This window comes from Parus major, chromosome 7 (assembly GCF_001522545.3).
Source record: "Parus major isolate Abel chromosome 7, Parus_major1.1, whole genome shotgun sequence".
NCBI lineage: Eukaryota > Metazoa > Chordata > Aves > Passeriformes > Paridae > Parus > Parus major.
The window spans coordinates 13,173,316-13,198,772 of record NC_031776.1 but is presented as its reverse complement, the minus strand read 5'-3'; the positions used below and the strand labels follow the sequence as shown (position 1 = coordinate 13,198,772).

At 36.9% G+C, this 25,457-nt stretch overlaps 1 protein-coding gene across 1 annotated transcript in view; it reads right to left on the bottom strand.

Moving 5' to 3' along the window:
• Positions 1-25,457, bottom strand: part of RAPH1 (Ras association (RalGDS/AF-6) and pleckstrin homology domains 1) — an 86,920-nt gene that overhangs the window by 20,923 nt on the left and 40,540 nt on the right. The window contains exons 5-7 of the mRNA XM_015633991.1: positions 5,134-5,211; positions 3,644-3,803; positions 1,319-1,440 (exon numbers count right to left, since the gene is read on the bottom strand). Of these exons, the coding sequence (XP_015489477.1) occupies positions 1,319-1,440; positions 3,644-3,803; positions 5,134-5,211 (360 nt within the window). The remainder of the gene's footprint in view (positions 1-1,318; positions 1,441-3,643; positions 3,804-5,133; positions 5,212-25,457) is intronic.

The following is a 25,457-nucleotide window of genomic DNA, read 5'->3' as shown; positions in this document are numbered from 1 at the left end:
TACCACAATAAAAATAAAAAAACTCCAGAGATCTGTTACATACTGTCATTATTTCTGTGTTCAAAGAAGCACACACAGAAGCAATGTACTTCTTTCCACCTTGGTCTGAGTTTTGCTGAAGAAAAATATTTATTTTCACAAAGAATTACTAAATGAAATACTTGACTTCTTAAAAGGAACTTAATTATGCACAGGCACCATTTCTTATTAAGTAAGTTATTACTCTTACTCAATTTAGAAAAGACTGGGACAATGAAAAACATCTTTCTAACCCCTAGCTCTAATACTGGAAAAAAATCCAAATATTCGCAAAGTCTTGCAAGTTGAACATTTTAAAGCAAGGAGAAATATTTGGTTTATGCTGGTACCTCACTCCGGTGACAGTGCCTACCATATGTACTGATAGTAAACTTATAATCTACAAACTTTTAAAAAGAATGTAGAGTTTCAGTGCTTCAGTGCAAAGCACTTGCATAAGACCTGGTTTTTAGATCTTAAAAATAAATAAAATCAAGTAAACTGATGTCCCATAGGATGAACATGCAAAACTGATACCAAGTATAAAACCAATAAATTAGAAATAGATGCTATTTGGATATAAAAATATTCTATCAGCTCACAAGGAAATAAATTAAATATGAGTTAAGACAGAGATCAATTGAATTTTCAATGCAAATTCTTCAAAGAGAAAAAAGCCTTCTGCTTTTCTGTTTCTTTTCCTCCACTCCCCTGCAATACTGAAGTGCTGCCAGACACCAGGTCTGTAGTTACCATTTGAGAGAAGAAAGGTCTTTGAGACCACTTGAGAGGAAAAAGGGCTTTTAGTTTCCTAGCCAAGGAGCAGGAAACACAGGTGAAAACAGGCAGGTCACCACTTCCACAGGAAGGGACACACACTCTTCACTTGCCATCTGACCATGGAGTAGCTATTCTCCTAGATTTTGTTTTCCCCTTCTTGCCAGCACAGTGCACAGAGCAGAGACATTACTATTAGCAATATCTGTCAACACCTTTCTTGCATATTTACATAATTGAGCAGCACTAAGTATGGGTGTAAATCCCTGGAAATTGCCTGGCTTCATGTGCATTAAAATTATTCACAAACACATTAGCAAACAGATTGCTTCAGCTCATGGTTGTCTCTTAGGGATTGACTTTGTGCCAACAGCACTACGAATGTATGTAGTCAAGCGTAAAGTTGCCTGGCATTTTAACACATACACAAGTACCAAAATGAAACTATGGAAATGAATGCTACCAAAAAAGCAAGGAACTGCTATCAGCCAACACACACACTCAGCACAAATCTCAGGCTTACCTGGGGATTCTTGAAAAGTGCGTATTTCTCTATACGTTCCACAAACATTAGTTTGTTTTGACTATCTCTTGTCCAGTTCAGGAGATTTTCAACTAAATTTTCATGATCTTCAAAGATTCTTTCTGCAGCAATAACAAGTGAGAAAATACATTGGAATCTGTTGCATTTTGTGATAGAAACTAATCTGTAGTAAATTTACAAGAGACAAGGTATATATGCAAAGAAATATATGTTAATATAATTATTAACATATATGAAATATATGAAATAGAGTTCAAGATCTACTACAACGGGAAAGAAGTTTTAGCTATGCTAAGAGACTAAAAGAACTTAGTCCACTTCCAGACATGCCTGGTTTAATTTTTTTAAATCCAGTCACTCAACATGGACTTCCCTTTTCTTCAAGATTATAGTTCCATCAACAGATTAAATGTTTTTATTTTTTTTATCTGAGAAGGCCTACCATCCCACAGGAACACTGCAGACTCAAACGATAACATTTCAAACTTTATGAGCACAAATAAGAAGGTTATCACATTTATGTGTTTTCTGGTCTTACATAATTCCTGGAAGAGTGGATTGGGCAGGTTTTTTGGCACAAAACTAGTTTCTACATCCCAAATAACTATCTCACTCATAAAGTATCAAAAAGTAGTGGGCAATGATCAGAAGGAAAACAAAATGCTTCTGAAATGCAGAATACCCATGGCTAGTAGTGGTATTGTAAAGAAGTCTGAAAACTGATACTCTCTACTTCCTATAATCTCAATAAATGAGTTGCCCAATAAATGATGTATCAACAACAGCTTCTAAGAAGAGCTTTGGTTCTCAGTCAAAGCCCTGAGCTTTGACTTTCCATTGAAAAAGTTACCATTAGGGCTCTAATACTAACACTTCAGAATAGTGAAAATAGGCAAAAGAGAACACAGTAAAGAGGAAAATTTACTGAAATGGTAGAAAATAGCTGAAAATCCTCATTGCAAAGTAAATAAGAAGAAATCTTTGGGAAACCACTAGACCAACTTCCTCATCCTTTCAAACACACTGAAGTAGAATCTAGCTGTTTACAATTTGTTCCTTCTTCATACAGGTTACAAAGTGGCATTTCAGGAAATTAATTTTTTCAGAATCCTCTGGGACCTGCTTGACCTTTCAATTGCACCTGGAAGTAGAACATGATCTTTTCCCACAAAATCAATTCCTCCACATTCTTACAGAGTGTATATATGGCTGATCACAACCTAGAAGCTATTGCTAATGAAGACTCAGATGACAGATGACATCCCAATATGTTGGTGTGAATGCAACAAAATGTCATCTGCAGTGAGTGTCAGATGGCAACACATTACTGTGGTCTCTGAGTTCAGTCTAAGCTTCTGAGTTACAATTCATTACTTCCATCAAGCTCTACAACAACACAGCAACAGTTGTCTTCCAATAAAGTAAAAAAGTCATTACCTATCAGAAGAATAAAACAAAAAAGCTTCAGATGACTATGATACAAAAGTTTACATCTCACTACAGCTTTATAAGTGAAACTGGATAGCTTTCAAACAGTATCAACTCTTATGACAAGAACACAGTTTATTAAACTTTTAATTTCCTGAGCCTTGTAAGATGTCAGTTTTCACATGATAGGTAGAAGATTTAAAGAATACCCTGTCAGGCCACAACAACCATTTGGTATACTACACTACCTAAAATAGACAAGGTTTCACCAAAAGACAGAGGAAACAATGACTTTCATTGTAGTTTGAAATCAAGGTATCTGGCTTCAGTTCTGTGTTTTTCTTTAATCAAAGTCAATGGATAAGATGCACCTTACCATTCCCCTTATTTTCCATTTTGATGCTATATCCTTTGGCTAAATAAGCAATGTGGTATGTGCAATGATGTACAAAGAAGCTTTAACTACTTTTAGAGGAATACTGCTAATTGCATTGAAATATTTAACAGGGAAAAAATGTAGATAGTTTTATGCAATATGAGTTATTAGGTTCAATTCAAAATACTATTTACAAAGAGGAAGAAGCACAGTAAGTTTTTTATCCCTTACTTCTTTCTTCTGTTCAAGAGGCTCAGTGCCCACACATTAGTAAGACTTCTATATCACACCACAGAATTTACCCATGCTTTTAATATAAAAGAAGAAATAATTTTCAGATCATTCTGAAACAAGGTCAATCATGAGCTTTATTACATGAATTAGCATTTACATTAATGAACAGGATAATGAATGTTACGAAGACAAGTATTTAAATCATTCTGAGGATGTAGGCTACTGCTGCATCAATTAATATTAGAAATACTTTAATTATTACTTACCCATTTGCAATTCAGAGATGGTTTCCACCAATGACCAGTCTAAACTGTAGCCACAATGTGATTTGTCCATCAGATTGTCTAATACTTGTCTCACTGTTTGCCTCTCATCCACCATCATTGTTTTTGAGCTGTCATCAGACATATGGACTCTGATCACCAACTGTTAAGCAGAAAATTAAGAAAAAAAAAAAAAGAAGGATTAATCTACCACACTTCAAATAAAAATGTTTCTAAGATCTTGTTTATTCTTCTAAGGTTTTCTTACAGTAGCATAAAGTTCAATCAAAACACTCCCTCAAAATGTAAGAAGTCAGAAATGATGGCTGGATATTTGTATCACGGACACTTAACAAGATACTGTTCTCCTTCAGCACAAGAAAGTAAATATAAAGGTCTTTCCAACAGAATGAGAAAGTCCTTCAGTTGTGTGTTAAGAAGGAAGAAAAATCCTTCCTGCTGAAGTGTCCTGTTCTGATAATAAAGTGTCTTTCAGACAACATCTAGGTGGAGCAAACATAGATATATATATAGAGCTCTGCACAAGCTTACAAAGAATCAGAATTTTTCAGATGTGCAAGTTTAAGCTTTCTGCCTGCTTCCTACAGTATTTTCTAATATTAAACCTTACTTTTCTGGGGAATATGAAACAGTAGTGTGAAAAAATCTGCTTTTAAAACACAGTGGCTTTTCATATGCATTTTAAAGAGGTCATTGTCCAGAAACAAAAATCCAGCCTTTTTTTTTAACCAATAAAAATACTTAATAAGACAACAGATTTTGGGTTGTTTTTTTTTAATCATTATTATTTCCATTTTTACATCTTGTTCAGCCTGAAAACATAAAACCTACTAGCTCTAATGCACTGGTTGACTCATTAATTCCCATCTTCTAGCCAAGACAGTTTTTTGCTTTTGATCTACAAACAGTTAATGCAAAAGGCATTTTAAGCTACTGAAAAACTCCAGTCATAAAATAAAAACGCTAAATTTTAAGGGCACTCTATATTCTTTGAGAGAACATCAAGTAGTGGCAGTAGACTTTCTCCATTTGGTAATCACTGTCTTTAGCCTGGAATACTTCTCTTCCACTTAGCACTGGCAAATCCTGCTATGCATAATGGGAAAAGGCTTGTGAAGAAAAGGCTGTGAAGAAAACAGGCACAAATTTTAAACATGTGACTGAAGAATATACTAGAACAATCTCAGAAGGCTGGACCTTCATTTCAGTTCTGGGTGGAAGTTGGTAAAATCTTCCCAATGAGCACTAGCTGAAAAACAAGTTATTCCTTTAGAAAAACATAACGTTATTGATTTTCCTGATTAGGTTCAATCTAGATGGGAAAGCACATTACCACTGAAGATTAGAACACTACAGTGCTCCTATTTTATAAAGGGCAACTTAAGGATAATAGACACAAATGAAGTTTGCCTGCATTTTCCAAGTGGAAAAAAATTAATAAAGGATCTAATAAATTGGTATAACTAACTTACCTTTTTCACTTGTGCTTCTTTAATCTTCTCTAATGCAACCCTAATCTTCTCAGCTTTCAGTTTAGCAGCCTGTTCCTCCTAGGGGGACACAACACACAATTCCAGTTAACACAAACCTCAGGCAGGTTTCAGTGGGTTTATGTTTGAGGCTACCACACTAAAACATGATCTGAAATGCTGATTTGCTCACCTATAAATCTCCAACTATTTCTTAGTGATGATGAAAACTATTACTTTTTAAGACATAAAGTGTTTCTAATTTAGAGATACCACTGCCATTAACTCCAAAGGAACATACTGGAGGTATATATTCTGTTTAGACATTTGGCATTTCTCTGTTCTCCTGTACTGTAAATAGCCTTATGCTACCAAATATTTTACCACATTATATATTTACAGTCATAGGTTGGGACAATACACATTCAATAAGAGTATACAAAGGAATACACCAAATAAATTTTGGTTGATCAACACAAAACACAGCTAGCATGGCAAGAAGTATCTGAATTTAACAGCACACAGAAATGATCAAAAAAATTCCCATAATTAGGATTCCATACTACATGCATTAGTTTGAAAGATTTTAAAATGTTAAATCCATTTGGAGCAAGAGATTTGAAAACTCCCTTTGTCTTTACTAAATCCAAGCTGTATTTCTCCTTGGTTTAAAAATAGCAAATAAGCATTATTTTGCTCTTCTACATAATCTACATAATCTATTTTTATTACAATTGGAAATGCATTAAAAATTCAGGTAGCTTAAATCTATTTGCTGATGCTAAAGAAAACTGTCTTTTTAAGACTAGTAATAAAGATTTTTGAATTCTGGAGATTATAGACATTTCTGTTGAAATTGCACTTGAAACATGCGCTAAAAAAGCAACCACTGTTTTGAAAATGACAGATGCAATTTTCAGACTTTCAAAATCCTAAACTGTAGATCTTCATTGGGATTAATATCTAAAACCATCATAAGTACTTTAAAACCTCTAGCACCAAGAAGTCTATTAAAACCCACACAAATCCCTTCCAAAATATTCAGTATCCTTAAGAAAGAATAATTAATGTTTTTCCCAGAGCCAAAGTACCACATCCCATTACAACATTCAGCATGCTATAAGCATCTAGTTCTCTATTGTTTTCTTCTATGAATGTAAGTCATAGTTTCTTTACCACATGTTTAGATGGCTGTTTTTCTGGTAAAAAGAAAGATTCAGCTATTCTGAAATCCACAGAGTTTAATGTTTTCACTTCTCAATAAATTACTAATATTCATACCAGCTGCTAAAGAACATTCCCTTGTTATTTATTCCACTCTTAGTAGCTTTGGTCCTTCACATCTGTGACCATCCTGTGCACCAGAAAAAAACATCAGCTAGACAGAACAGCATGCTGCCTTGTGAGAAACATAATTCTTTTCAATAAAATGAACTAGTAAGTTGACATGAGCAGAAATAATGTGAGCCTGAAACCCTATCTGGGCACTGACTTACCCAGGAACATTGCTTTTATTAGTCTAGTGGGAACCACAGCTTTTTTTTCACAATAGCAATGGTGTCCTATAGCTTAAGAATGTTACAACAGATTAGCATTCTAAGAAAAACAAACCATGCCATGATAACAGAATCTTTTATTCTTCCTATTCCTTAACATTAACCATTTCAATGTGTAGAAATAAACTGTTAGTAAAAAATGAGGCTTCACAGCACCAAGCCTGACAGAGCACAAGAAGCACTTGGACAACTCTCAGGCACATGGGGTGACTCTTGGGGATGTCCTGTGCAGGGCCAGCAGCTGGACTCAATGACCCTTGTGGGTCCCTTCCAACTGAGCTTGTTCAGTGATTCTGTGAAAGACTTCTCAGTTCCTAAAAGTGATGCCATGCACGTGTTCATCATGAAATCAGCAAAAGCAAAAGACTCATTTTATCATATATTTGGAGAAACTAATTCACAGTTTTGAAAAGCTGCTTATTAACCAAATCAGCACAATTTTCCAGCCCATTTCACTGTACACCAGTGCAAAGCACCAGGAGCACCTGCCTGCCACAGTGCACAGGCAGCAACACCAGGGCCAGCAACAAGAAGCTGTGGTCTATCATATAGCTGTGCCAATACAGCTAAAATATATTTGGTGACCTCAAAGTTTATAATCCATCATTCCCTAAATTTTTTTTTGAAAATAGATAAATATGTAGACCAAAGAGGATTTTAAAGACTTACTATTTTAATGTGTACGAAGTACTTTTCATCTTCTACTGAATTTAATGTGGGTCCAGAGATTAGGAGTCCTTATACTTTATTAGAGTTTAACAAAATCAGTTTAAATTAAAAACAAAACAGAATTGCAATTATCAAAATAAGAACTGGTTTCAACCAGTGAAAAATCATAAAATGAGGTCTGCATTTCCTAACTGGAAAACACAGCGAGGAAACGAAAGCAAGAATTTGAAATTTATGAAAGCCTATACTAGTCAAAGATTTTGAGCTATTTTGGGCAGTAATAAATTAAGCTCAGGCCACTGCTACATCACTGCTGATGTGGCAAATGATATTTCATAGGAGGAGGAGGAGGAAGAACTATTATTCCTTAATGAAATAATTTAACAACTCCCCAAAACTCACAACCATGTATTCTGTTTCTCTCCTAATGGCCCAAGAAAACAGTCCCCTGCCCATCAAAGCCATCCAAGAACAGCACTTAGACACAACCACAGGCTCTCTCTTTCCCCTGTACATGAAAGCAGCACAGCTTCTATCCAGGAGGAAGCACGTACAGTCCATCAGCTTGTACTAATAAGCTAACAGCCCTTTTCACTGCAAAGGGAGACAGCTGACAGATGGCAAAAATACCTGACTGCAAATGTAAACTATTTACTGCCACCAGCTAACAGGGCCAGCACATCCAGTCCAACCACATCTAACTTCAGTATTTATTTCCCCTTTGCTAACAAATACTGGCAGTAGTGCTAGGAGTTGCTAAAGGGTTAAAAAGATGCAGGTAAATAGCAGGACTGCTGCGCTGTCACAGCTTTACAGGTGGCACAGACAATGTCAGCCCCTGCCATGGGCACACACCTGTCCCTGCACAGCATTACTGCTCCCAGAGCTCTCACAGCCCTGCCATGGGCACACACCTGTCCCTGCACAGCATTACTGCTCCCAGAGCTCTCACAGCCCTGCCATGGGCACACACCTGTCCCTGCACAGCATTACTGCTCCCAGAGCTCTCACAGCCCTGCCATGGGCACACACCTGTCCCTGCACAGCATTACTGCTCCCAGAGCTCTCACAGCCCTGCCATGGGCACACACCTGTCCCTGCACAGCATTACTGCTCCCAGAGCTCTCACAGCCCTGCCATGGGCACACACCTGTCCCTGCACAGCATTACTGCTCCCAGAGCTCTCACAGCCCTGCTGGGGCCACACACACAGCTCCACCACAGACTGATCTGGAGAACTGACACAGCAGGCAAGATTCAGCAGAAGCCATTCCCTGGTTAGACTGCCTTTACAGGCACAGGCAAACCTTGGAAACACACCAAGGAGATACATACATACACACCCTTTATAAAATCACAATGAAGAGTCATTTCCACCTCTGTCAGGAAAGCATATTCTCTTATAATAGCGACATGCATCACCATCAAATTGCAACAAATTCCTCACTTAACAGGACTATTCTGGGACAATTGTTACACCTGCATTTTAAAGTTTTGACCTAAGATTACATTTGGTTATGGAAAACATTGCACCTGATTAAAAGAATACTGAAAAGGTCTCAGATATTATAATGTTACTACACTTGGATAGTGCCATATTTTTCCTTTGTTCTACTTTGTTCACCATTCACAAACTTTTTGCTATTAGAAGACTAACTCAAACACAGAAGATGGCTTCTGAATGGAAATTGGAAAGCAGTAGCTACATTCTAAATGTATCTCGAAGTCACACTGGCTTTTGTCACAATTTCCCACAGAAAGGGATCTTCTTCCCCGCAGGCTGGAAGGGCACAGAAGGCCCCATATCACTAAGGAAGATGCTGAAAAGTCCTGCATCTGGTATTGATCTCTCAGGTGCACCACTGGTTAATGGCTCCAGGCAGACTTGTGCCCTTTTGAAGTTATGCTTCAAGGTATGGCAGAACACAACCTTAATCAGCAGAGACGTGCATTATGCTGTCTGCCTGAAAGGCTACTCAGGCTAGATTTGACAAATCTGGTGGTGATGAAATAAAAAATCCAAAGGAATTTCACTGACTCTTTATGCCTTGAAGCAACCATCTGCACTGCAACATCATCCATCTGCCTCTGAACAGCATCTGCCTATATTAACAGCTCTAGACCAGGCTTCTCACCAGGGCAAACAGTTACACAAGAATCCATACTGAGATCTGGGACCAGGAGAGAAACAGCAAAGGGAAGGGGAAGAAACCCAAACAAACCAGGTGGAAGAACAGGCCCTAGAAACCACACCAAGTCTGAGAGTGGAAAGATGACTACAGTGTAATAGAGGAGACATTACAACCAACTGGCAAGGAGTTTGAGTTGGACAAAAGCACTCAAGGGATATGCAGAACAGGACAGAAAGATTTCAGAACACTCACTGATTATCTAACAATGCTACTACAATAGATTATTATAAAAAATATATAAATTATGTTTTTATTATAATGACAAAGTATATATCATCACCGTAATACAAAGATAAAAGGTGACATTAAAATTACATAGGATATCACAACTTCCTCAGAAAGCTTTTAGATCCTTACATTCCTTAAAGACTAGAAGTCAATTGTTGTATTTCTAAACTGCACTAAAAAAAAATATCTCAAACAGATGCTTAATTCAAGAATGAACACATCTGAATCAGAGTGGCCTAAGATGCATGAAGCCAACATCACAACTGATATAATTAAAAGTCTGATGGTATTACAGTGTGCAGGACCAAAATCTACAAAGCGAGGGAATGAACATCCATAAGAAGAATTTTTGTCTTTCAGGTCAACAAGAAAAGAATAATGCAATACCTGCTATTTGGGAAGAAAGGGTATAACACGGTTCCTTTCCCTCCAGATGTTAACATACTATTTGAATCATTACTTCATTAAATCATCATCTGTCTTCCTGAACGTAGTTTCAGCTTCACATGCATCAGAACAATGGAAGAAATGTTCACTTCAAAATTCAGCATGCTACATTTCTATTTTCATGGCCAAAACTGAGATGTATTTGAGTCCTGAATATTCTCTCAAAATTATCTGCATGTATTCTAATTTCACAGTACTAAGCTTAGTTTTCAATAGTCATAGGGAAACAAGCTTGCAGATTTGACAATAAAGCTACATTGCTTTATTTTCAATATTCAATAACTTACTTTACACATATGCTTTCACTTCTGTTTTCAAACAGGTTTGAATGCTGTGTGAACAGTAACACCTGGAATTATATCTAAAAATGAAGAGCTCACCAAAACCAATACATCATTTTCTGTGCTGAGATCTGCCCTATGCTGCAACAGGAACCGTGTGTGTGCATGGTTGTAATGCAGAAGGGATCTAGTCCATGGCTAGGATTTTTACAATTAGTTATATTAGCAGAGGACAAAAATAGTTCTAGTCTCAATAAGACGCAGACATACCAGGGAAGGGGAAGAAACAGAAACAGGTAAAGACAGTAAGAAACAGTTGACACCCCAGGGATACCAGCACAGACCTGCAATATGATCCTACAGTCAACTGATCTAACACCCTGGTACATAGAAATGCCCCATTTCTTGGGACTGCTTCACTCATAGTGAGGCATATCCAATGTTACAGCAAGCTCACGAGGTCTAAGCAGCTAAGTGGACTTCCATTTCATCATTTTGCTAATGGCATTTCTGCTTGCAGGAGGTCAGAAGGGAACCAGTGAGTTCCACGCCAGGCCTGTGTGCTCAGGTGTCAGAAGTGGAAGGCACAACTCTACTGAAACAGTCACAAGCTGACCAACATTAGCCTCAGAAAATCAGAAGGCTCACCAAAAGCACCTGAATCAGAGCTGTGAAGCCTAATTAGCCAACAGAAAGATTTATAAATACATTTAACTTTGGTGTGTATTAGAATGCCTGACAGGAGCTACTCCATGGTCATATGACACAAAGGGATCATTTAATGCACTTTTTAAAATTAAGTTACTGTATGGTAACTAACTCATAATCCCACATATAAACAACCAGAAGGGAGGATCTGAAGGCACACAGAGATGAAAGAAAATTGTGGTTTCTGTTTGTGCTACAGCTGCTGTTAATCTATTTGCAATCAAGCCAATTGCTGTTTTGGTGGCTGTTTGCTTTGTTGGGCAGTGCAGGGAGGGCCAAGAGCTTTTGGGGGTGGGTCAAGGCAGAGGTATGGACTTAAAATTCAAGCAAAACAAACACAAGAGCAGAAGATTTACTTGCTTTTGGCTGTTTGTACTCCTCTGGAAGACAGCCTGAAAATTTGTTGTCAAGATACATGCTGAGCATTTTGAGAAGAATATTAAGGTATTTAAGAAAAAGCAGTAAAGTAGTTTTATTGCAAAATATAGACAACCAGTGAACATTGTCCTTATTGTTTTGAGGTCACCAAATTGGATTTTGTTACTTCAGGCTTGCCTGAGGTGTCTCCACTAGAATGTCTGTGAATTAAAAAAAAAAAACCAACCCACAGAAATGGTTTTGCAGTATGTATTAGCATCAGAGACATCTGACACACCTCAGCTACCAAATATTCAAAGTTCTGAGCTACATGAATCTGTTTGTCCTTCATCCCAGCCTGTATTTTCATCAGTAATTTATAGCTTGCTCCATCCCTTGTCCTCTAGTTTCAAAAGGAAATACATATAGAAGATACAATTCTTAGCAAATTGAATGACAGTTTGTGATCTGTTAGTACATTACTGACCTCTTTCCTGGAAAAAAAATGAATTTATAATCAAGATTTGTACATACCTCGCTCATTTGACCACTGTCTTTACTAGGATATTCTCCCCGCATTACATTCAGTCAACATTCAAAACATTATAAAATATATCCCTTACTAGTTCATCTTTGATACAGCAAGAGAACTATTTTAAGGCTACTCTTGGCTTTTAAAACTACTGAACACTCCCACATACTTTTCACAGCTAGGATATTTCTTTTTTTTTAAAACTATTGAATGGCAATAGGAACAAAAGAACTTCGAGCTCAGTAAATTTCCTTCTCAGTTAAGGCATTTTACCTGTTAATATGGCTATTAAGTATTTGTCAAGAACTTGGAACACTTGATAAATCTGCAGAAACAAACAACACACCCTTTAAAAGCACCTTGGGTTATCAGGAAAATAATGTAAGTAAACACAGAAGTTCCTGGAAAGGGCAGGGGTGGAGAAGTATAGCACACACCAAAAGCATTCTTTCTACATAGAAATAGTCACATAGAGTAGAAAGAAGCATCATCACCTTGGTCAGCAAATGAGAAGGCTTTCCTGCAATGTTTCTCAGAAGAAGGGAGGTTTCCCTGTCCAAATAGGAGTGCTTGTGCAGAAAGAAAGAGAAAGAATGTAAGTCAAAGGAAGTCAGTATAGTAATTTTATGGTGTCTTGATTACAGAAGACAAAGCAGAGTTTTAAAGAAAAAACCCCTACATCATCACTCTTTTCCCCTCCCATAAAAACATGAACATTCCCAAAAAAGATGAGCCTGATACACTGATGTAAAAGCAACTGTGCTAAGAGAAGACACTATTTAAATCTTCTCCCGTACAAAATGTCAAACAATAGAATTAAGAAAACTTTTTCTTACCTGCCACTGGTTTCTTTTCTGCAAGAAAAAACTTATTTGTAAAGACATTTAGAGCTATGAAAGAAAATACACTCTTAAAATGTTTTTCAAAATCCTGTCCAGTCTTCTATAACTAAACATTGTACTTCCACTACACAAACACAGAGCCACTATAAACTGGTCTTGTGGGAGACATCCTGGTTTTATGCTTTCTACACGGGTTGCTGCTTCAGTCTTAAAGAAGGAAGATATTTACCACAATAAACCAACCTGACTTAAAATTAATGTATTTTTTTTTTAAAGGACTCAAGTCTCTCTTCTCTTGTATAGTACAAAGTATAAAATTACAAATCCCTGTGGCTTCTCTTGGGAAGATAAATTAGCAGAAAATAAATTTTCATCTGTTTTCAAAATGGGAAGCAAAATCAGTAGAGGGGAAGCAACCAGTAAAGAAAGACAAAAATCAATTAATGACAGACCCCAGAGTGATGATCTTCTCCAGCACCTGCTACAGGCAACAAAACCATCATCATGCAGTGATTTGCAGAACCACACAGTCCAGTCTGCTACAGAAATTAGACTAGTACTATGGCATTTAACAAGAGCATTTAAACAACTTACAAGAGCATGAAGTAAATCTCCTGTGTACCACCACCATACAGCAACTTTTGTCCCATGTGGTTACAATTGTCTCAGCTTTAATTGTTTCATTTGTTTCAATGCTATACAGAACAAGGCATAACAACTATACATGTCTATTATATTTTTGTTTAGTAATTAGCAATACAGGAATTCCACTTCTTCAGTGCCACAATAAGGTATAGTCTGAAAAAAATGAAGAGCCTATGTCTACAACTTCATGCAAGGCAGTCTCAAATAGCTTGGTTAATACAGTTCCTGCGGGGAGTTTATCAATGTGACTGCCACATGCGGGGACGAGCAATTAAGGATCTCAAGGAGGCTTTAAAAGGTACACCTCAGGACAGACTCTTCACAGCATTTGAAATTAAACCCAGGCTCCAGCCAAAGTTCCACCTGGATATTTAGGCACTAATATAGACACAGTTTATGTTACAGAGTAAATTAAGATTTTTCTGCTTGCATATTAATTAGTCTGTATTTACATCATATGTTTTGAATGCATAGCAGTGCTGCCTAGCTCAAGCCACACTGGTGAGGGTTCGTAAAACCTCAAATTTAAAAATTATTTACCTTCATACTGAATTGTAACTTCCCACAGAGTCAGTTTAGGATAGCTTCATTACAACATATTGCTACACAACTTGCAGAATAAAATGGTTGGCTCAATCCAAACTCCAAAAGTATACATAAAAATCCAGTTTTTATGGATTTGTCAAGTTCAAGGAAATTCTTTTAAGAGTTTCTTCATAGAATTCTTGTCAGTCATTATGGACTCTGATTAATATGCATCACTTTCTTGGTTAATGGAGCAATGCAGTAAAAGGAACATTACAATGTACGCTTGCAGCCTTTTCCTTAGGGTTTAGTCACCTTCTGTCTTAGCCTGTAAGTCAACAATAATGTCAGGATCAAGAAAGGATATGGAATCTCTCCTTAAAGGAAATACTATTTGCTGGAGAATATTTCTCCTACAGGGAAGGTCAAGGTAGGCTAATTAATCTTTGTCCTGTCTTGATCATCTTGGCTGCTGCTATCTTGCATTTAAATACATTTTCTCCACTAAAGAACTTCTATCCAAAAATGGGAATGCCATATCCTTCTTACAACATAATAGCCACTTGAAACTTTGATAATGATATTTTATAGGAATAGGGGTTGGCAGTAAAACATGAACACCAGTGTAATGACAACTACCTATGTGAATTGCAGCCACAGAGATAACATGCCTAGAAACAGGAAGACAACAGCTCTTTTCTAGACATTTTTTTGTGCATGGCTTCTTCCTACCCTATAACAAATTCTGGAGTACTGCACATGACCAAAAGTTAGAATAAGCTGAAGTAGCAAAGCAACAGGAAAGCCCAAGTTCTAGAAATGATAGCTCAGCTAAACAGTAACTACAGGCACATAGAAGTCTTTAAATATGTGGCATGCACAAACCAGTACGTAAATTAAATTTCATTTTAGAACAATGTGTTACTTTCACAATCTAGTTTTAAAGCATTTAGTCTATTTCTAAGAAAGACATAAGTTCATACATCAAGCTTTGAGGTAAGCAGATGTTACTCCTGGAATATTCCATTGTTCAGGGGAAGATAAATATTTTATTATTTTTCTCTAGACAGTATAATCACAATGGCCCACTCAGAGGATCTAAATAGCCCACTCTTCCTCCTAAGGATTTGAAATACATATCGAACCTCTGACAACATAAATGCCTGAACTTGCCAAACAAATTAACCCACTTTTCTGCCCCAAGTACTTCACTAGACTAAAAAGAACAGCAATGACATTCAGGAAAACCAAAACATGAATTACTCCTAGGGAGACATGAAAACCATGAAAAGCAACTGTTCTTCTACCTGCTCCCATCACAACAACGAGAATTCAAGCTCTGGCAAAGTCATCCCCCTGTGCCTCACCTTAGATTCATCTAGGATATAAAACCAATTCCAATTCTATAAACTAGTATGTGTCCCTCCCACTACTGCAACACCATGCATTTTTCTATCCTGCTGTGGTAAGCTGACTGCTTCCCCAGTACAAGGCCATAATTTCTTGTAAAGGGCTATTTTCAAATTGTCACACAACCAGAATTAAATGTGGGTGGAAGGTAAAAGTAGACTAAAACACAATGAAGTATCAAAACTGACAACAGCTTTACAGAAGACAAAACCATACAGCCCTTTATACTAAGCATGGAATTGCAGAAGAAGCAGATTGTAACAGTGATTGAAGAGTACTTCATTCCTGCAGTCACTAAAATACTCAGTGCAGCTAATTCAACATCAGTAACACAGAGTCAAAATAACTGATGCCAAATTTACCAAAAGCTTTGAAATATCATGTATGTCTAGGTCAGCACTTAGAAGGGCAAGCAAAAAGAGTATACAACATGTGCACAGTCTAAAGCTACCTACAATTCTTTACTTCTACCAGGTGTTGGGGTTTTTTAAGTTGTATTTTTTATGTGTAGTATAGCTTTCTTAAAATCCAGCCATTAGTAACAGCCATACCTTGTTATAAGTTTTAGTATAGAATTATTACTGCAAATGCAGTAAAAATGAAAGAGCTCGTTAAAGTTATTTCCATTATATGTATAAAAAACATTCACTTAACAGACACTAGCAGATGTTAAAATCTTCTACTAAAAGGGCATCTATCTGTCACTAGAAGAATTTTAAAACCAACACTTATACTTTAATATTTTAAATGATTATTAGGGAGCCAGACTCCACCCAGAATTCCCAGGTAATCCAGCATCACTACTACTCAGGCAGAGCTCAAAATACCATAGGTCCAGTGAGCATCCAGGAAGGGAAAAGTGACAGGGCGTTAAGAAGACTCTTAAGTGGCAATGTGACATTTCCTTTTGTCACATGGAATCTGTCAATACAAATTGTGCTACAAGGCTTCACACCAGGAAGCTGGGACAGGCAGTAACACTGTAGCCCAAAACTCAGTTTGTTTCTTTATATACTCTCCCAAAAGTCCTCTTCTTTCCCTAAAACAAGCAAAGATGAAGCCTACCTTGAGATACCAAGTATGTTTACAACTTTTCTGCGCTAAAATCACTTCTTTTGAGACAACTTTAACACAATACATGGGAAGTTATTCACTTCTGGTATAGTCCATCCTCATAATATGAAACAGACTTCAAATTAAATTGCAGGAACTCAACCTAGCTTAAAAACTTGAACAGTGAAAAATAATGAAAGAAAACTTAACAAAGCCAGGAAAAAACATTTTCTACCATATAGAAGCAGCCAATGATGACTGTTTTGAACTGTGTCATATTTTAGCTCCTAGCAGCAATTATTCCAAGTCACATTGAAAACCATAGTTGTTTAATAATAAAAAAAATCCTCAAAACCCTAAAAAAGATCTGCTCATTGGAAAACTTTCTATAAAATTAAATGTATACCTTTCTCAAGGGAGGTCAAAAAAGCCGTGCACAAAAATATTTTGTGCAAAAACAATTTTACTTATGAAAATTCAGATATGATGATTAAAATACCTGAGGTAAGAAAACCAAATAAGTAAGGCTACTAATGTCTCTGTAACAAACTTTAGCTGCTGAGGATAATCAACAACATAGAAAACCAGATTTGAGTACAATTAGCATTAACAGTTCTAGACACTGTTAGGTCAAAAAAATTAATAGTGTTCATGTCTAGTTCATTCAGCAAAGATAGCTGGACTTGATGTTTATAAGAGCATGGACTAAAGTCTTGTTCCAAATTATGTTTTGGACATCAAAGATTTCCTATATCCTTTCTTTGAAGACAGAAATGTAACATCCACTACTTTCAGATCTAAAGACCAGACAATTCATGGATCAGCTGTTGGAAATAGCATTTCGGTGTCTTCAGAAATCTCAACACAGTACTTAAATACACAGCAGCTACTTACATCAGAAACTTTTTTCAATACTGAAATATTTTTATACCCATCAGCAATCCTATACCTACAAAGCGTGCCTGCTGAACATGATAGAACAGACAGGCTACCAGGAAAATGAAAATACCTTTCAGATTTCCAGAATATAATTTGTTGCACTAAACTAAACAACCAGTTTACATGGCCAAAACCTCAACATTTTCTCACCTATTGTCCTTGTCAGTTCCATGATGTAATATTCACTGGGTTCTTTTAATTCTTGAAATTGAGAGGTCTTGAGCTGAAAGTCAGTTTCAAAAGAACCCCAAAACTGAAATTATTTCTAAACTATCACTGAATTACTATGCATATTAGATTTATTTTTTACAGACAGATATTTTTTATCAGTTATCAGTTCTAATAAGTGATGGCTGGATTTTAAGAAAAGCATTTAAGAAGTGGTGATAAACTGAGCTGCCTAGCAAGGATTTGAAGCACGAAGGCCATGTAGCCCATCTTGCCATAGTAGCAGCCATTGGTTCACAATTCAGATTCTGTATTATACATGGCCTCCTTTCTTCAATTCTATTTGCATATTTTTGCAAAATCTGAACACTGATCTATTTTCTTATTATGTTTGATTATCACTTCATACAGAAAAGTGTGATCAATTTAAAAATATTTAGTCTCATTGCTAAGAGACTGAGGTGTATCTAATTCCTCTGATTTTAAAGTAAGGGCTGAGAATACAAGCATACAGCATTTAAAAACTACAATACAGTCAGAAAGGTGTCAAATGTTTTCTTTACACTGACGGTTTACATATAATGATCAAAATTTGGGGTGGGAATTGTAAGAAAAAGATGACCTAGTGATATTTTGAAGTGTTTTATCTTACTGTTCTAATGCCTTAAACATATTAAATAAAAAAACTTCCTTTTTTGTTAAATACTATCTGTATATTCAAAGACATCATTCATTCAAGGTATGTACAGAAGAATAGCATACCTTAGTACATAAAAAAAAAAGGCAATAAGAGCACACTGAGGACTTTTGCATGTAATTGTCTTGCTATGTTTCTTCCAAAATTCTGTAATAATTTAACATAATAAATACACATGTTTAATTAAACCAGCTGGTGGCACTCTTGTGCCACTATTTTGGATTTAATATCACAGTTGAGAAACACTACAAAATCCTTCTTTAAATGCATTCTCTGTCCCTAAAAAAAACCCTAAAAATCATGGAAACTCAGTATACAGTGTTCAATACAGGGCTATACACTTGCAAAATTTTGTTGAAAAGATTACTACAGCTTCCATTTCAACCACATTATTACACTGAATTCTTTGGACTCCAGCTTCAAGAACTAGAATCCACTATTCCCAAAAGAAAACTCAAGAATTAAAGATTGAGAATTATTTTTGTAATTTTGACCCAAAGATGGGGAAGGAGAACTGAACTTTTTTTTTTTCCAGTCTCTTTGAGATTATGTATTCATATGGAACTTATTCATATGAACACAATATGGTAAACATCTAACCAAAAATATAAATTTTCTGCTTTCCTTTGCAAAGGGGGTTGTTTAACCTAGCAAAAGAGTCTCAGGGTACGCCTTATCACTCTCTACAGCCATCTAAAAAAGGATTCGTAGACACGTGGGTGACAGTCTCTTCTTGCAAGTAATAAGAGATAGGACAAGATAAAAGGCCTCAAGTTGTACCAGAGGAGGTTTAGATTAGATATTAGAAAAAATTTGTTGCAAAAAAGGTTACAGTTTATTCTTATTAAAACCTCAGAAAAGGAATATAGGCAGCGAGAAACTGAAGCAGCAGCACTGGGTAACAGAGCTGCCTGACCCTTCGCACGCAACATGTTTTCACAGAATCATAGAGTGGCTAAGGCTGGAAGGAACCACAGCTGATCATCTGATTCAATCTCCCTTGCTCAAGCAGGGTCATCCTAGAGCTGCTTGTAACAATTTTGTCAAATGATACTACTGAGAGAAATTTTCCATGATTGGACACTGATTACTATCAGTAATCATCTACATTAGACAAAGTATTCCCAAGAAAGGAAAGGAAAGTGTGTGTCATTTAAAATATGTATGTTTTTAAAGACCTCTGCACATCTGGCCATGAAACAGATGAGGGTCCTGCCAATAATCTAAGTCTTGCTTTGTGCTTTCCCAGGAGAAGATAGTTAAATTTGTCTGTGACTAAGCCTTCAGAATTAAAATTGTAGTCTCAGAGAAGCCCAGAGCATCACAATTAAAAAACCTTGACGCTGAAACTTCTCACAGAGCACTGGCCAGCCCTTCAGCTGGATTGCACACTCTTCCTCTTGAATCAAAGACAGGCCAAGATCAAGAATGCCTGGGTGCATGGTGGGAGACTACAGCAGTCTTCCTTAAGCTACAGTGCCTGGCTGCTGCAAAACATGTTGGAGCCAGACAAGGGAAGGGAGAACCTGGTGCAATTACTCTGTGCTCAAGAGTAGCCAACCCTCCCTCCTAGGACTCCATTTCACTGCAGGCAACTGGAATAAAAAAAAATAAAATAATTATATCTTAACTTATGGCAATTACTTCTTAAATACCAGGGAAGTTTATAACTTTGTGCCAGTCCTGATAGACTAACCCTGTTGAAATTCACTGTAATATAAGTAACATGTCTGTGGACATCTCAAATGAACAAACTGCTGCTCTGTGTGCATGAAGTGCACTCAGTGCTAGTCCATCACCTCCCAGGTCAGGCTGGGATGCTCCCCTGCTGAACACAAGTTACGTTACTTAAGACAGAGCAGGACAAAAAGGATTGCAAAAGCTGGTGAACATTTAGTTCAAGATTCATTTCACTATTGTTTTTTAGAAATTTAAAATTTAAACTTCTGCAAGGAAGAAGCAGTCCTGTCATTCCCCAAACCACATGCTCTCACATCTCTTGTTGCAGACAGCAATAATTTTGACCATGTGGTCCAATGGATCAATGAACAACTAATTCACAAGGATTATTTTCCAAGGAAAGCTGCTCCAAATCACTAGGCAGCTGCATAAACAAAAGCTCCAACACAAGATAGGGCAAGGCTGCTGAATTCAATTCAGTTTGGATCCAAACTGCATAAACCAAACGTGCAATCCCAAATACAGTTTGTCTGCAGGGAGGAAGTTTCAAGAAAACCCCAAGAAAAAATAGACAGAGTAATTTCACAGAAAATCATTCTCTGATCAGTCTAAAAAAGGCACATTAAGTGGAAGATCTAAACAAGAAAGGGAAAAAACCCCAAACTATAACCAATTGATTCCTATCTGCATTACTTACAGAATATCAGAGACTTCATCCTGTGAAGGGCTCTACCTGTAGCAGAAAACAAGACATCAAAGCAGCTAAGAAATCTAAGGAATAAGAGTACATATAGCTTTAATGGAAGCTATAATTTAGTTTGTAATCTACTGCCTTATACTCCTAGAAGTAATTGTATTAAGAAAAATTTGGTTTTAGGGCTGTTGACTTCTAAACTAGAAATTCTGCCCAAAATGACTGTAGACATAAAACCATCCAAAGATCAACCACTATAAAAGAATGGGTATACACAGCTGGGGAGTTAAAAGTCACAAACCTACCCTATTTGTTAAAGCAGTCAAGCCACATGAATGAAATAAAACTTGCATTCATAAAGCAAGGCACGTGATGTGGCGGGTCTAACACATTGAGTAACTTGCATAAGTAATACTTATAAGTGTCCAACACAGGAAACTAAGCAAAACTGTACATTTGGTTAACTAAAACAAAGGCTTTTCTTTTTATTTGCAGACTTTTATTATAGTATAACAAACCGAACACTAAATACTGTATTATTATGGTATAACAAACTAAAGCAGCATGCTCAGAATGACACAACTAAAAGGCTCTCAATTGTTTCTCCAGAAGATGAAGTCTCATTTTTGAGAGGTTCAAACTCCTCTAAAAGCCTCATAAATCCTAGTTTTCATGCTATAGTTTAGAAATATACATAACTGAGGAAAACAAATTCTTTTCTTCTCTTAGGAGTTTAATGTTCCACAACTGGTGGCTGTGTTTCCAATTTTTGTCATCTGTCCCAAATTTCTTTTTTGGCAACCTGAAACAAGGACAAACAAGTAATCTGTTTCTAACTTCCTACAGATTTAATATTTCACATCTCTAATCTAATCAAATGTTGCAGAAAAAGTAAAGAAATTTGTTTTAAGCAGAACGATGTATCCACAAAGAAAGTGGCTCTTTTAAAAGCTCCATAATTGATCGTCACTACTAGAGTGATATCTTCACTGGGAGCTGGAACCAGTGCACACAACTTCCCTGCAGCACACTTTCAGCAAAGTTTGGTAACATCGCAAGGCAAGACTTCTGATTTCTTAACTCAGGTCTAGTGGGTAGCTCCAAGAATGTGCTGCCTAGATTTAATTGGTCATTCATCTATGGGATTTTTCCTCCTGCAGACAAATCTGGTAAGAGAAAGAACCTCTGAACAACCATTTTCTTGGCTTGTCTGTATTAATGATTTTTTCCTCAAGAAACCATCATAAACACAAGGATTTTTCTGAAGTGCTGCAGAGCAGGCATAAAAACAAAGAGATTAATTTCAAAGTGCGCTTATTTACCCAGCATTTGGCATAGCAGAGTGAGTAATTAAGTTGCTTGTCCACAGAGGACTCCAACCTCACAGAAAAGCCCAAAGAACAGTGTATTTAGGTAGAGACAATGCCTTTGGTGCTCACACTTACACTAACAAAGTACACCCTAACTGTAATTCTTGAGTGGATACCAGCCTTGCCAGCAGCGGTGTCAAACAAGACATATTACACTGTCCATTTTCCTGTTCCTTTCAGGGAGGGAACTTTAAAGCTTATTCATCAGCATGAGGCAAAGCAGACAGAAGAGAAACTATTCTTACATATTTTATGGTTTCTGCTATACTTCCATTAGTTATCTCCTATATGGAAAAGTTACAGGATAAATTTTAAGTCCATAGCTCTAAAATAAGTCAGACACAGTGAGTGGAGAATCAAGATTTACCAACTCAAGGATAATGTTTAAATTCTTGTTTCCCTCTCATGTATTTTAAATCCATTTACCTCAGTTTTTGAAACCTACTATTCCATGCATGTGCAGTAAACAAAACTTTTAGAATGCCTCCTTTGGATCTCAATTGAAAATCCTTAAAAAAATTAAAACTATCCCTTCCTATCACTTGCTTTGCAGATTCCATAAGTATAATGTGAAAATAAGTTTATGTGCTAGTTTGCAGGCATTGGGGAGAGTGTATTAGCAATCCTTGGGTTCTAGTGCATCATATGACGATTACGCATAGCCAAGCACATTTGATTATTTCTTTGAAATATATAAATATTGTTTATAATTTATAAAATCATATGTTTATCTTAGAAAATGCTTTGAAAGCTTCCAAAAATCTGGAAAATGAGGAGTTATTTTACATGTACTTCAAGAACATTTGAAAAAATGGATGGCTCACACTTCTTATGCCAACAGAACTGGAAGCCAAACTAATTTTTCAGGACGACAGATATGCACAATTTTCCCTTACTGTTGACTTATTAAAGAACACTTTGTGACTAATAATTGGAAAAAAAGAAAGCGGAAGAAATGGTCTAATTGTGTTTCAAATTAAGTCTTTCCATTGACTATTTTCAGCTTAGGAAAAGCGGAATTGGAAATGCTGCAGAATAGACTCTGTGTTCTAAACTAAGGACATAACACAACTGGCAGAAAATGAAATTAGGTTTTTTTAAAGTCTTTAGAAGAAACACAAACCAAAAGCTCTGCCATCCCTTGTTTGCTACTTATCTGTGACTTCTCTCACATATTGGAGTCTAACATCCTTCACATCTGCTAGCCACACAACACATGGACCATAAGGAAAAGTACTCAAACTTCAAGCTCCCAAAAAACAAAAGCCAGTAATACTCTACTCCTGCAAGAGCTAAAACAGACAACTCTTCTTTAAACCATGTACAAAGAACAGATGAGATTCAGCAGTCCAATTCTATTTTAAGACACCATTGCCTAACAAAGACCATATATATCATCAGTTTGTCTGCATACATGAACAGTCAACTGCCTTTTCATACATAGCAACATTTAGCAATCGCACATAAAACATGAGCCTCAATAATTTTAAATGGACACCAAAGTTTCTGTGTTATACCACTACACAGGCAAATGAAATGCTAACAAGTCTACATAAGAACTATAGCAAAATTGCTATGAAACACAACCTTTATTATCCCTTACATCCATTTCAAGTTTTCCATTTTATCCTACAGGATCTTTTAGCCAGTACAGATTTATTTATATGCGCTGAGCTTACAAGACAATTGCTGCTGTCAATGCCTCCAAAGCTCCCTTTTTTACCCTGAAAGAAACATTAATATTTACACTGCCTTCTCTGTCAAGTGAAGCAAAAACCATGTAGCTTTATTGCACTGGCATTCTCTTCTCATGATTTTTACCCCTCATGCATCAAGTTTAAATCTACAATAAGTTTAAGTAAAAGCTAAAAAATAAAGTGTGCAATTAAATCATGTGGTGTCACCAGATACATTTTTCATTATCTTTGTATGTGCAGAATCTCTCAGCTGTGCAAACTGGGTTACAGACATAAAGAGGGTGGGGGGTGATGCCGAACTGTGCCAGACCAGATGGCAGACATCAAACTTATCTGCAACCTCTTCACTGAGTGTGTGCAGGACAGTAACAATGACTGCCCATGAATGGAGCCTTTCAACCGCCAGGCACAAACAGCTACATAAGCATCATCAACACAGTTGTCTATTCTCTCCCCTCTGCTTTCTTCTCCTTCTGCTCTAGCACAGCTCACTGAAAACAGAGACAACTTCTTGCTGGCAGAGGGACCAAAGGAAGAAGAAAAAGACAATGTGGGTGGAGGCAACAAACTGGTCATAGAGACATCATTTCCCCTATCTTCAACTCATGCTTCACTAATTTGGTCTACATACAAGTAAAGTATGTAATCCCCCACAGAAACTACATTTTAAGATGTATGCCACTCACTGCGTAACTAAAAGCATAGAAAATTAAATGCAACCTACCAATTTAAGAAAAAATACTGTTCAAGCGAGGATCTATGAAGTAATTTTGTAAAAGACAAATTTAAATTTAGCAAAAATTATGCGGCGGGGTGGAGACAACTTTTCTTTTTATTCAACAATACTTAAGGGGAGACTGAAGACCAGAACATAAGTGCAGTCAGAAACTTGAGACAAGGTCTCAAGACTACAGAGTGACTGTAGTCTTTCAAAGACTTCGAAAGTCTTCAAAACATCAACATTCACAATGTCTAAAAAGGTAGTACTACGAAAGGAAAGTAGGAAAGGAAGAAAATTAAACGATGATGACAACGAATAAAACCACAATTTTAGACAACCAAGGGAACTCCATTCAACTCCCCTGAAAGTGGCCTGAAGACAAATGCAGAATGAGTATAAGGATGGTCTTGGCCAATACAAGCCCTGAGTTATCATCTGTCATCATGCTGATTTATCTGCAACCCCAAGAATTGCCTACAGTACAAGCTGCTAGGAGGAAGAAAAAGACAGGACACTAAGGTGCCTGTCCAAATGCTCAGGCAAGAAGTTCTAAATAATCCATTACCACCAATGAGTTCCTGCCCTCCCTTCCAGCCTCCAGTCCCTGGCTACAACCTCTCCTAATGTGCATCAGTCCCCTGAGCCTCTGCAGTTCACCTAAACAACAGAGAATGAGGCCTAGAATAGAGGCACAAAGTTTTGGTGTACTAAGTACCAGTTAAGTGCCAAAGCTGGGACAAGGGAGGAGATGAGAGCGTAAGGAAGAACTGTGAGGAAGGAAGGATGAGAGGAAAGGGAAGTCGTATCTTCCCATTGCTGGTGGTTGTGGAATTGCAGCCTTTTTCTGTAATACTGGTCTCTATTACCAGCCTGAGAGTAACTAGACCACACATACCTTCAGTGGGCCAGTGCATGA